This window comes from Cotesia glomerata, linkage group LG1 (genome assembly GCF_020080835.1).
Source record: "Cotesia glomerata isolate CgM1 linkage group LG1, MPM_Cglom_v2.3, whole genome shotgun sequence".
NCBI classification, from domain to species: Eukaryota; Metazoa; Arthropoda; class Insecta; order Hymenoptera; family Braconidae; genus Cotesia; species Cotesia glomerata.
In genome coordinates, this window is record NC_058158.1 from 25,790,830 (window position 1) to 25,805,549 (window position 14,720).

Here is a 14,720-nt window from a genome sequence, read left to right on the forward strand (position 1 = left end):
ATTTATTTTTTTTTAGTAAGAGGGAAGTTTATTGCATAGTATTTTTTCATCGTACTTATGGTTATTTTTTTATCTATTCCGTTGTATGAAAATCGCTAGAGACTTTTATATTATTTATGCAAAACTTAATAATAATAATAATAATAATAATAAAAATAAAAATAATAATAATAATAATAATAATAATAATAAAAATAATAATAATAGTAATGGAAATCATATTAATATTAGTATCAAAAAGCAGTCACATAGTTATGAAATTGAATCGTAAAATGTGGGTAAATGAAAAAAAAATTATCAACTTTATATAAACTACAATGGGTTGCATGAAAAGCAAATTATAAAAAATGCAAACTAAACAAACTTTTGAAGTTATGATTTTAAACTTACTGGAATTGTTATGACTGTTAAAGTGACATTTACTATTCCTTGTTCAAAAAATGCAGAGACGTCTGTTATATTCACACCTGAGTCAGGTCTCCACTCACCCACCTGTTACAAAGTAAGCCATCAATGTCAAAGGATTTATTAGAATACGGACAACTCTATTCATCCGCAAAAAAAAAAAAGTAATAAAAGCTGTTTTTGTATCGAAACGTTCAAAATAAGAACAATGATAAATTTTCTTTGTCACTTTGCTTAATTAGTTCCTTTCAGAAGTTTTCTGTAATTTTCACATAATTTTCTCTCCATACAGAAAAGATATACTGAGAGTCCTTTACAAGAGTACAACTCTCTTGTAAAGGGTTAAAAAAAAATATAAGTATATAATAATTGAACAGAAATACCTTAACGAGAGAATGCTGTTTCAGTTTGAGTAAGTCTAACTTGAATTGGATTCGACGACCCTCCTTAAACTCAATAGGACCAGAAATGCCTTTCGTTTCCACCTGAAAAAAGTAATCAATTATTAAGCATCACCGTTTTGATGTGGTATTCGAAACATTTTCGTAACGCGAGTTCAAAAACGTCACGCGGGCTTAAAATATTATCGTCTGTACACGTGATAATAAAAGCACTTAATCATCCGCGTAGTTTTGTCACTGGGACGGGGTGTAAGGTGATGGCATTTAGAAGGAAATAAATATACTGAGCCGTCTTGTTTTGAACGATATTCATCGGCGTGAAGTGAAAATAGCCAAATAACGTGTTTTATATAGAACAATATTTCACGTATAGTCTACTCCTATGAGCATTTATTTACATGAATGTTCTGAGAATTTGATAAATTTTTTTTTTTCAGAACTTTCCCTCACGGCAAATATTTTATTTAAACTCTAAACTCTGAAGCATGTGACATAGTTTTTCAAATCCCTTCGGAATAGAGGTATTGAAAAATGACTACCATGTTCCGAATCGGGAATAAAACGCTTACATTAAACGGAAGAGTTCACACCGCAACCATAAATGTATTTTACTTTGCCACACATGTTCGGTAAGTGGGTCATTAATTTACAGTTTTTGTTGTACACTTCAGTAAGACAGAAAATAAATCTCGCGCGCACCGAGTTTTTATTCATCGCTGTTTTCCGTGATAATTGTGCGACAATATAAAAGGCGACGAGAATTTTGCTTGAGATTGCGAGTAAAGTTAACATTGAAACAATGTTCATGTGAATTCAGTAATCAACCAAGTGCAACTATTAAGTTTCAGGCACCATTACTGGAATTAATATTTTGTTTGATGAAATTTTTATACCAAGTTTTGCATTTTCTCGTGCAAAAAATGCTATCTCATGATAAATTTGATTCTTAAATTTATGTTTTGAAACGTGATTTTATAATAAAACATGTTTTGAAAATATGATTTTACAATAAATTTTACCGTAAAAATATTTCAATTTTCTTAGAAAAATTTTCGAGAAAAAAACAACGTGCGTCGAATTTGATGGATTTTTTTCTATAGTCGAAACGTACGATAACCTTCGTTATGTGACAAACATTAAGGATATGAAAAAAAAGAACCCATTATTGTTTGATAGAGATTTATACTAAAACAGTGCATAATTCATTTTGAACTTGAAATAAGGTAAGTACGAAAATGACCTAATAGTAAGTGTTTTTTCTGTATATAGAAATTGTGAATTTATAGTATTATTATTTCGTAAAATATTTACTTGCAAAAAAATTTTTATACATTATTGTAAGCGATTGCAATGGTCTTTTTGATGAACTCATTACAAATTTATATTTGTTTCAAAATATGAATTCAAGAATAAAATTTGTAATGAAACTAAAATTTATTTGAATTGGCCGTATATTCTTAGAATATATACATCGTAAAATTTTTTTCGTCCAATTAAACAGAAAAATTGCTGGCTTTTTTACACAAATTTCGTGTTAATTTAACACAATCCGTATATAACGATAGAGTAACGCAGCTCTATGATGAAAACACAGATTTGTATTAAAGTAAATCGAAAAGGGTTAAAAAATTTTTTTCAGCCTACTGCGGCATGGTATAGCACTCAGGGTTTTTCTCTTTGAAACCTTAAATATCAATCCTGAACAATAACGTGAGTGTAACGTTTACTACTGGTACGCAAAAAGAGCTTTAGTTTCATCAAATTTTTTTTTTACGACAACTGATAACGTTTAGCGTTTAAACTTTTTTTTTAACTTTGAGTAAACTTTCAACTTCCGACGCGTGTTAAAAAATTATAGCCATTTAAATAATTTCTAAATAATCGTTTTTCCAAGGATGGCTTGCAGGTCAACTGCTTTTCAGATTTTTTTAGGAAGAAGTATATCTATTAGCAATTAACAAATATTTATTGACTATGAATAAATATTTTTAATCGTTAATTAATTGTATTAGATCAATAATTTGTTAATAATTGTTAAGAAACCTTTATATTCCGTATTTAATAAATGATTTATAAACTGTTCATAAAAATTTACTCAATTATCTAATATTGAAAAATCATTTATTTATATTTTTAATAATTATATATATTTTTAATAAAGTTGTTTGAACATTAACTTATTACCAAAAAATATTTCCGTTACACGGAGAAAAATTAATAGTAGTATTTACTATACGAAAATATTAACTCTTCCTATCTGAAATGGTAATAAAATTAATTAGTCACAAAATAATAGGTGTTATCATTGACAATTGTACTAGTTACTATTAATAATGGTAACGATTACTATCGAAAATGATAATTGTAATTATTAAAAATTATAACTGCTATAATCGAAGATGGTAACTGTAACCATCTCAGATTGTAAAAATTCTGAAAGAAAAAATAATATAAATTTATTTAATTTAATTCTTTATTTGCATCCATATTTTAGTTATGAACATTTTTTCCTTTAAAATATTAAAACAAATAATAACACAATCGTTTAAATCCATATATGATAAAAATTTCCAAATATTAGAGCTGTTATTGATTATTTTGAATGATTGACTATGGTTATCAAAATAGCAATCATCCAAGATTTGGATTACTAAAAAAGTCTTATTATTATCAATTATTAATATTTTTTCACAAGATAAAATAATGAAACATCATTTGATGGTTCCATTACAATTGAATTAATTGCAATCCTATCATCTATATTATTAAGAGAATATCATTAAGAGAAAATACTCTATCTCTAGATTCATAATTAACAAATGACCTTATATCTTGTGAATTATTGACATTTTTACAGATATAAGCTCACTCCGACATTATTATACATTATTATACTCATCGAGACCTTTCATTTGAGTACCCACATCAATTTTTCATATATTTATATATATTATATATATGAAAAATATATAGAAATTCATGTGGGTACTCATATGAAAGCTATTGATGAGTGTAACAACGGGATGATCTTACATCTTTAAGAATATCAATAATTAAGAAATGACCTTGTATCTTGTGAACTATTAACATTTTTAAAGATATAAGCTCATCCCGATGTTACACTCATCGAGACCTTTCATTTGAGTACCCACATCAACTTTTCATACATTTTTTATATATTATATATATATATTATATATATATATATATATATATATATATATATATATATATATATGTATATATGAAAAATATATCAAAAATGCAAGTGAATACTCAAATGAAAGCTCGTTATGATTATAATATCGGGATGAGCTTATATCTTTATAAATGTCAATAGTTAAGCAAGTAAAGTACACTTTAACGAAAATCATTATACAATTAAGCAAAATTTTATTTATTATAGTTCGCAATTCTTGGCAGTCACATAGGAACTGCAGGTTGCTAGTTTTGATAATTTGTGCATTGAATTTCTTCAACAGAATGCATAACTTGAACAGGTCAATGAGTTTATTTCATCTGCTACCTTTAAGAATATCATTTAATTCAATGCAGAAGAAAAATTACATGTAGTCAAGCTGATTCGGTGCATTTCAAAATACGATACCATCAACTGGAGCAAAGAGTATGCTCTCTTTAATTGCAATTGTTAAATGGAAAATTTTAATTACAATAATTAGATAATTATGATTAATAATTAGTTTAAAGCTTCATTTTATTCAAATTTTTTTTTTTTGAGAATCTTAGATTTTTTGAAAATTATGTTTTTTAAAAATTTTTTGTAAGATTAAAATTTTTTTTTTGAAATTTTAATTTTTTTGAAATTTGAATTTTATTGAAAATTTTTATTTGTTTGGGAATTTCAAATTTTTTTTTTTTTAATTTGGCGTTGAAACTTGTTTTAGACAAATAAAAATTTAAATATACATTCAATCCGAATTTAATCTCGATTTTTTGTGTACTACACTGCGCTACAACTGCTTTCAGTTAATTCAGAAATGCATCCACGCTAACGCAAATTTTTAATTTTTTTAATATTTTTTACTAGCTTAGATAGTAGCTATTATTATTACTGATGGTAACTGTAACCATCAGTTTATATTAGGAATTACGATTTTGATAATAGTAGTAACTAGTCAAAATAATAATAGCTATTATTACTGATTACCATCATAATAGTAGTAGTAACCATCAGGATGGTAACTACTACAATTCAGATGGTTTACATAATTATTTAAATAATATTTACTACTATCGAATTCATTTAATAGATTTTACCATAACTAGATAGTAAACTCTACTATAAAATTTTCTCCGTGTATTTATTAATACACTTAGAATCGATTAGTGTAAAAAGTAAGTGAAATACCAAGGAGCTATCAATGGATGATCCTTCTGATACACTTCTATCTTTCATATCAAAGTCAATAACGGGAATAAAGTCTATAAAAAAGAAAAAAAAATGGTTAATAGCCTGGAATCCTTGTAGAATATCGATGACTTTTAGAAATGCATTTATAACATATTTCGAGCGATAAAATTCTTCCTCTAAAAGTAACCACCGAGCTTTTATTTGATAACACAATAAGTAAAAAAAATCAAATAAAAGTACAGAATGAAAATATTATTGCAATTGTTCATTGTGAAATTTTAGTCAATCATGATTCCCAATGGTGTATTTATTTTGCTCAGAATGATATTGCTGAAGCATTGTCATATGCATAAAATAATCGTTCTGATAAAGTAGAGGCAGACTACCACTTCCTTTATCGCCTGAGCAAAGGTAATGGTGTTATCACTGACACCATTGCCACTGGGTTCTGCGACAGAAACTCCAATTTGAATCGAACGACCCTACTGTGGCAATAATAAGACCTTAAGAGAAGTGCAAGATTTTTTTTTTTTTTTTTTTTTAACAGTCTTTATCTCACATTATTTTCTTATAATCTTTTCCATGTTAAATTTTCGGGCTTCTTAATGTAAATGCCAACGTTAAACTCGTTGCAGTTTTATCATCACTATTATTATTATTATTATATTGGTATTTATTCGTATAAAACTCTTTGATTTTTATTTTATTTTATAATTTTTACATCATAATATTCATAATAGTGAGCTCAGAAAGATGACAAGAGTTTATGCGCCAAGTTTCAAGGTATTTGAGTTTCATGTAAAAAGTGATTGGATCCTACGAAATTTTTGTACCAAATTTTTTGCTTAAGGAAGTATTGCCCCAAAAAAAAGACACCAATAGGTTAGGGCTATTAGTTTCTTTCTCACACACTAGTGTTGCCGCTCTTTACAGACTATCGCTCACTTACTTCCACTCACGTAAAATATCGAAAGCCACTAACTTCAAACATTTCTTATAAAAAAAAGGAATACCGCTCGTTTGTGTTTTTTTAATAAAAAATACTTGTTATAACTTCAATTAAATATTCTCAGTTTTTCAAAAAAATCCTAAGAAAAGTATGGTTGTTATTCAATAAAATGTTCACTCTAACTACGGTCAGGATAGGGAATACATGTTAAATGTATGATTTTTAGTTGCTAATATTTCGAAAATTAGCACCGCAAGGACTATTTAAAAAAATATATTCATATAGAGGACACTTAAAAGTACGCGTATTCAAAAATTGAAGAATATTGTAAGAAAAGTGATTTTGCACAGTACCTCCTTAATAGCGACAGCTAATTCAAGTCAGTTAAGTGAGTAAAAATTTTAATGAGAAGTATGCATACAAAGTTTAATGGATAAGGAAGTTGATAAAAGAATTTTTTTAGTTTATTCCGTGAGTAGGAAAATGAGTATCTGCAGTGTTAACACGAATGGTATTAGCAAGAAAAACATGTTATGAACAATAATTGGTTACAAGTTTTGGCAAGTTTGTGGCAATCTGTCACCTAACTCCATTATTTAAGGTATATCTTTTATACGCGGTAAGAATATGAGCGAAGGGGATAACGAGGTTCCGAGATGGGTATGCTTCTTTCCTAGATTTAAATGTAAACTTGTTCTACGTGATCTTCTTCATAGTCTGACACCCACGTAAAGGGAAAAGCACGCTGAGAAATTTAATGCTAACTGCAGGGTAGATAGATACGATACATTTCTACATAAAAACTTTTATATGCTATCTATTAAGAATATGTATTTGACTTTTTTTCATTGAGATTGTAATTTTTATGATTATATTTTATTAGGCTAGAATTAAATTGATAAAATAACGAATAATGACGAGTGAAATCTTTGAATTAGGAATTTTAAACGCGATCTAAGAATTATTTAGGTGATGGCCTAGATGCAGAGTTTCACCGTTTTTTAACCATAAAAAATCAAGAAATTAAGATATTAAAACTTATTTAACTCTACGAAATTCACTTTCTTAGAAATAATTTCTGTGAAGATACCCGAGTCGAAATTTAAATCGTAGATTCAACGTATTGAACGTTTAAATCGTAGGTTGAGCGTATTAGACGTTGAAAACGTAAGATCAACGTATTGAACGTTGAAATTGTCATTTGAACGTAACGGACGTTAAAAACGTATATTGAACGTACCCAACGTATTATAAATGTGAAGAGAACCAATAATGGGTGAAAATAGTAATATTAATACTACTCAAATAACTACACATTTTTAATTTTCTTAGCGGGAAGTTGAAAATTTTATTTTTTTTTTTTGTAAAAATCCAGTGGTACAAAATTTTATAAAATTGGATAAAAAGTTATCATTTTATATACAGATTTATGAGGCCATTTTTGGTATAAAATCGTATGAATGATATTTTATAAAATTTTACATAATTTTGGAAACCATTCCGACGGTAAAAAATTTCGATAAAGCATTTCCGTCAAAAAAAAAAAATGGTAAATTTAAGCTAAGAAATGTAAAATCTCCCTAACAAAACTAAAAAAAAATTTTTTTTTGTTTATTTACGTTTCAAACATGTGTAGTTATTTGAGTAGTTTTAATATTACTTATTTTCACTCATTATTGGTTCTCTTCACATTTATAATACGTTGGATACGTTCAAAATACGTTTTTAACGTCCATTACGTTCAAATGACGATTTCAACGTTCAATACGTTGATCCTACGTTTTCAACGTCTAATACGCTCAACCTACGATTTGAACGTTCAATACGTTGAATCTACGATTTAAATTTCGACTCGGGTACCGTTGATACAATTTAGCATTGACCGACATTATTGATGGTTGCTTGGAATCTAATCAAATAACAAAATTCTAATTAGAGTAACTAATTAGGAATCAAAAAGCAACAAATTTAACACCACAAATAAATGTTGTTGATTGAATAATTGTCGAAGTAGTGATGGTCAATGCTAGACGAGTCAATGCCAGCTTTACAAGTGTAAAATAATCCTTCAATACAATAAATCTAAATAAAATCAAATAAAATTCTACAAAATTGTGAGAATTCGAAAAATTGACGTATCAATGATGTTTGTTTTTTATAATTCTATATGTCATTGTATTCTTTTTAAACAATTTATTCAGATTTTCATGCTCTTCAAAAGACAAAATTAGTATAATAATATACAAATTAACCTCTTAAAAATTTTAATGAAAAACAAGATAAGGACATGTTTTTTTATGTCTAAACTACGAAAATAAATAATAATATAGAATGACATAAATTTTTAACAAATAATTCGTGAAATTATCTTGAAGAAGGAAAAAAATGAAAGAAATGAAAGTTATCGCTAATTCGATTTTTTATGATAAAAAAACGATAGAACCTCACAACTCAACAACTATCCCTGTATAATTTGTTTTTAAATTATAACTTTCAGAAATTATACTCTTGGAATAATCAAATGATTTTATTTTAGTTTATTAACATGTCAAGTTTAAGGATTCGTCATTTTTTATCGCGTGACTAAAATAAAAAACTCATAAAATACGATACTTAATCGTTTACAGATTTAATTATTTGAGTCGTGTCATAAAACGTTTTTTATATTTTTTCGAGGACCGAAAGAGTGACGCTGAAATTAAAAAGCGTAGTTTTTCAATGAATGTGTTGATTTGAGTTTATAGATTGATTTATGACCTCAATATTCTTGACTCTTTGTAGATAGAAAAAAATTGTAGTGAAAAAGTATCGTTGTCATTCGATAGTATGCGTTTGATACAAGTCGTAAGGGGAGGGCTAATGCTAAAATTTAATTATAACACTCAGAAATAAATACTATTTTTCAAGTACACTGTTTTAAATTCGTAAATAGAAACAATTATACACTAGTATACTCTAATTCACGGCATATTTCGATAACCAAACATTGTTAATACTCTTCTATTTTCTATTTAATTAAACGACTTTCTTCTGAGGGAATCTCACTTGCGGTAAACCGTATATAACAATGGAACAGCTGAGACTGGTCAACAAGTACTGCTGCTCTGTAACTGTGGCAACTTACCGGTGAACACAGAATGTCAGATTTTTAACTTTAAGAAAGTTTATATTGTCAAATACTTGTTAGTTAAAGTGCCTATTGTTTATTGCACAGTTGAATAATTTTTTCTAAGAGTTACTGATGAATCATCAGTGATGATTAATGAATCGACTGTTAATTTATTTATTATTAATTTACTTAGAGTTACAGCAAATTTATTTCATACTTTTAAATTTGATCATTAAATTTAATTTAAGTCTCCGGAACTTTTAAGCGCTTTTGATTATGGAGATAAGATTTAGATTGAAAAATGCCCACACTGAAAAAATATATAAATACGTCGCACATATAAAATATAATATAAAGTATTATATAATATTAGTATATTATATATTATAATATATTAGTATATTATAAGCCACATACTTTTTTTTTGCCCCCGTATATGCGGCATATATTTTTTTTCAGTACGGGTGGTTTTCAATCATCTTAATCTTAATTATGTAAATTATCGAATTATAAAAGAAGCATTAACTTTTTCCATTAGGCCATTCGCTCAGGTTTTAAGTTTTTTTATTTGCTATAGATGAAAAAATACGACAATATTGTTTTGACTGTTATAAATGTAGTGGGTGGTGACGCAAAGCTATTGATCTGGAATTTTTAATCAAAATTTTGTTGATATTCACATGAGTCAAATAAACTCACTAACAATTTCTGAATGCAAATATAAAGTATGTTCATAATACTTAAAATCAAAATTATTAAAGTAAATAATTTTCTGAGTGACATCTCGTAAAAAAGTACCGATTTGATTTTACCGGTTTATACCAGGTCAATGATTTTTTCTGCAAAAAGACATAAATATGTATTCACCTATATATTTTTATTCGATTCGCATGGCGGATTTCTACCTATGTTACATACGAGTTCACGTTCAGAGCTCAATTTTTTTCACAATAAAAAAGCTGCACTAAAATACAATGATACAGGAATATAACCTCAGTTATTCGAAAAATGTAATTGAACATCAACAAATCAATAAAACTTTATTATTGACAGTTAAATCCGGACATAATAACAATATTTTGATTAAAGTGGAAGAGATTGTAGAAAAAAATCCAAATCATAATTTTTTTATCCTCGTTATAATCTGATATGGGCATATATAAATAGATTATACCATTTAAGACTATATCTTAAAATTTTTTGACGGGTATATTTATTCTAAGGCATTGAATGTGAAGTACGAATTAATGCAAGGTACGCAATTGAAACTTAGATTAAAACAACTTCAATAAATTAAGAGACTTTTCTTGTTGAATATATAAGCCGACGACTTACTTAAGGAAACCCCATTCTCCAGAGTCCATATCCACATTCAAGAGGTGTTGTTAACTTTGAGTAAGGTAAGCGCAGGTAAGATCTGAACTTACACAGCTCATTTGCCTCTACTCTGAAGATGTGGTCAACCCACTTGCTTCATGCTGAATCTCTTATTTAAATCATATTACAATAAATCATCTTAGTATTTTGCAACGAAGAGTTTCACTACCATAAATCATTCTGCAGTAGAATGTTGATTTTACTCTGTTTCAGTCCCCAGGGTAGACAATCGGTAAAAAAAAATACACGAAAAAGAAGTAAGTGACGTAATAGCAATCAGAAAAAGGAATAAACAGTAAACTTAGCTCATATTTCCATTATTTTCTATCAAAATGTAACATTTATATCTTATTCATAATCAAAAACCTTGAGAATTTGTTGAAAAAATAATGATGGTTTGTGCAGAATTGGACCGACGCCTTTTGATAAGGTGGTATATTTGTTTAGTTGAGTAATCGAATCCGGGTCCTTTGATATTGTGTCAAGTGCTGTGAGCTATCCTTATAGTTATACTGTTGAATCAAATTTAGATTCTCTGAACAAAGACACAATAGTTATTGACTAAGCATTCAATGTAGAGCTTAACAGGGTTGTTGTTTCCAAGGTTTACTCTAAGATTTGTGTTCGATTTCCCAGACTATATAAATAAATCTCAATTATCATTTTCACAATCTTTGAATTACAAATAATGGTCGATATGATTTTGATAATGATTATAATAATAATTTCAATGGAAAAACAAATTCAATTTCAGGTTAAAGATTGAAAAGGAAAAAATTAAATTATTGCATGTTTTTTTTTTGTTTTGTTTATAATATACTAGCTGTTACCCACCCACCCCGCTGGGCATTTCATAGAATTATATTTTTAGATCTAGATTTGAAATTTAATGGGAGTAGTTTGTTTTGATTTGCACAGATTCCAAATTTCATCGGATTGGCCCGTACCTTTTATCCCTGTGATTATTCTAGCTAATATTCATTGTAACTTTCAATGTGCAACCTAATTATAACATTCCAGTGACATTCTTCTAAAAATGAATAATAATTGACACGAAGAAAAAACTTGAAATGATCATTGAAAGTTTCAGTTGAAGTAATTACAGGTCTCATAAGTGAAGTTGAAATGTGCCTAATAGCTTAAAGTGCGACGAATTTTGCCGTTAGTTTAAATTTCCTCCGTGACATCAATTTTTCATAGCAAATTATTTGCTCATGTTTTTAACGGATTCTCTTAGAACAAGTAGCCAAATTTCTTTTCCACATCTCAAGTGCTTAGAAAATACATTCATTTTAATCTCTGTTACATTCCCGCGATCCGGTAATAGATTGATTGAAACACGATTGGCAGCATTCGAAAGAGTTTTTTGCCATTAGATCTTACGTGAATTTGAATCAATTTGGTTCCGTAGATTTTGAGAAATCTCAACAATAAAATTTTCTCAAAAAAAGTATTTTTGAGATAACTTGAAATTAAAAACTTTCAAAAAAGTATGTTCTTAACAACCATTAGAATTTCGAGCTCGGAAAAGAATGAAAGAATAAAAGTTGTGTTTTTGATGTGCAGTGGAGTTGTGAAGGCCTGCAGAGTCAACCGTTTTCCAGACTTTTTTCTTTTATTAACTCTTTCAAAAATCCAAATTTGAATTTTTTTTTTCGTACATCCAGATTCTAGTTTTAGGTATTAAATAAAAGTCTCAATTTGATTTGTTGATCGGAGGAGGGGTCTCCGCAGAGCCGTCGCGATGGCTGAGTAATAAATATTTTTTTACGAAGATTTCAGATGATGTTTATTAAATGTGTATCTTAAATTTAACAAAAAATTTAAATTAAAAATTTCATTATTTACATAAAAATAAAAATTGTTAAAAATATGCTTTTTTCGGAGTAAACCCATTTAACCCCTTCAATATTATTAATATTAAGAGCGGTTTATAGTTGATTTTCAAACGTGTTTTTCTCATGTATGTGATAAAATTTCGAAAAAAAACGCTTCGCTCTTCGATAGATAATTTAATTATCTATCGAAGAGCGAAACGCTTTTTTGGAAAATTTTCATTTATTTATGCATAAAATGCGTTTTAAGATTCCATTTGTTGTACAAGTATGACAGAGATACTTTCGTTTGTCCAATAGAGGGCGAGAGAGAGAAAAAATGTAAACTCTTCTTTTAAATGCTTTTTATTAGTTGATGCTTGTACTGGAATAATTTTAATAAAATCGACTGTATGTGACTATAACTGATTCACGAACACTGTTCTGAGACTTTGGGTTTGACTAAACACATTTATCATGTTTTTTTCCTAAAAGGTTTTCTTAAAGTTTTTAATGAATTGTGAGGGAAAGAATAATTCAATTCTATATGCCGGTTTTTCAACATTCTCTCGCGAGAAAAAAGCTAAAGTTTCTTTTATCAATTCAAATGAGATGAAAGAAATTTAATACTAATTTTTTTTATATTTTTACACTTTATGCACATCTTTCTTTGTTATATTTTGTGAGCTCCCAATGTAACGCCTGAAAAATTTTCCTTTGATTTATACAATTTCACCCGACATTATTCATTATTAATATTCAATAGATTTTATAATCTTGCATTTAAACATGAACCATTAAATAAAAATAATTATTCATTTCAGTGAAAGAAATACTCTTCTTAGTTTCTCTATCTATCCTTTTTAATAGTTTACGGGGTTAATTAGTTTTTATTGTGGTTACATCAATATTCTGCGTTATTTTAGATTCATATTTACACAAATTTTTGGTTTTACTAACAAAGATAAATAAAATAAAACAAACAATGGGTGAATAATCTTAGAATTTGTTTTACATGTTTCAAGATTGTTGTCCATTCTGTAGAGCAATTCGTTTTCATTAGCCCAATTAAATTGTTGGGTATTATAGTAATTAGTCGGCAGATTTAGGGGTATTAATTTTGCAATAACAACCCCATTCTGTCAATTAATAATGAGTAATTACAATTATTTATTATCAAAGTGTATTATGATTATCAGTTATTTATTACTTTTGGCACATTTTTATTAACTTTACCTGTAACTATGTGTGCAACGAAATCGTTCAATGTAATTTTGCCCAACATCAATTCGTAGATTGTTATTGTTTTGGTTTAAAAAAAAAATATTTATTTTTCATGCATATGGGTGATTCTCTGTAAGGATGTTTTTCGCTGTCCCAGGCATTTTTTTATTGGAAAAATTGTTATTTTGTTACTAAAAAAAATTTGTTACGAAAGTAAAAAAACATTTCTATATGGAGCATTGAAAACTGAAATGAATTAAATTTTGGTTTTTTTGCTATAAATTCGTAAACCACCGAAATAACAGTCCCCTGGGCTGTCCCATTCCCAAAATTAAAAGTTTAAGATTAAATTTTAAATTATTCGTCCATAATATATAATTTGGTCCATAATGTTTATAAACTTAATTAGTTAACTAACAATCTTCTTTAATAAAAAGTACCGAAAACTAATTTATTTCATTAAATTCATTAAATCAAAGTTTGTCCCAGGCATTTTAAGAACAGTCCACTGCCAGAAGTTCAAAGCTAAAAAAAAAATCCAGCGTGTTATTTTACCTTTTGTAAGGTTTATAAGGATCTAACTAGCCTTAAGTTTATAACCATAGGGCTGTTAGCGCTTTATCACTATTTTATTTAGTGTCAAAACACCGTTTGTGCTGGAAATATGTGTCCGGGCCACTTCAAAACTCAGTCCCCTGGCAACTATTTTTATTTATAATTTATTTATTAAATTGGATCCATAAGTCTTAATATTATTCCAATTAATGTAAATATTCATTGAGGACTTGAAAAGTTAAATGCATTGAAATAGTTTGCTTGATTTTTCTCAATTTGATAAAAAAAAACAGTCCCCTGGCAAATAGTCCCCTGTCATGTTATATGGCAAAAGATACACAAATATCGAAAAAGCAAAAATTAAATCGGCTGTTTATTTATTATAATTAAGCTGATAGTTTTGTAACCCTTGTTAATTTTTTTTCTAATAAAATCAAAAATAATTTGGTCGGACAATTTTGTACAGATTTAAGACGTTCTTACAGAGAATCACTCATATAACACTTTACATATA

The 14,720-nt window shown here is 27.8% G+C and overlaps 1 protein-coding gene across 6 annotated transcripts in view; it reads right to left on the reverse strand.

The window, feature by feature from the left end:
• Positions 1–14,720, reverse strand: part of LOC123271743 (glutamate receptor ionotropic, kainate 1-like) — a 188,438-nt gene that overhangs the window by 27,857 nt on the left and 145,861 nt on the right. For all 6 annotated transcript variants that reach the window (XM_044738155.1, XM_044738143.1, XM_044738180.1 and 3 more), the window contains exons 9-10: positions 789–890; positions 391–492 (exon numbers count right to left, since the gene is read on the reverse strand). In XM_044738155.1, coding sequence (XP_044594090.1) covers positions 391–492; positions 789–890 — 204 coding nt within the window. The remainder of the gene's footprint in view (positions 1–390; positions 493–788; positions 891–14,720) is intronic.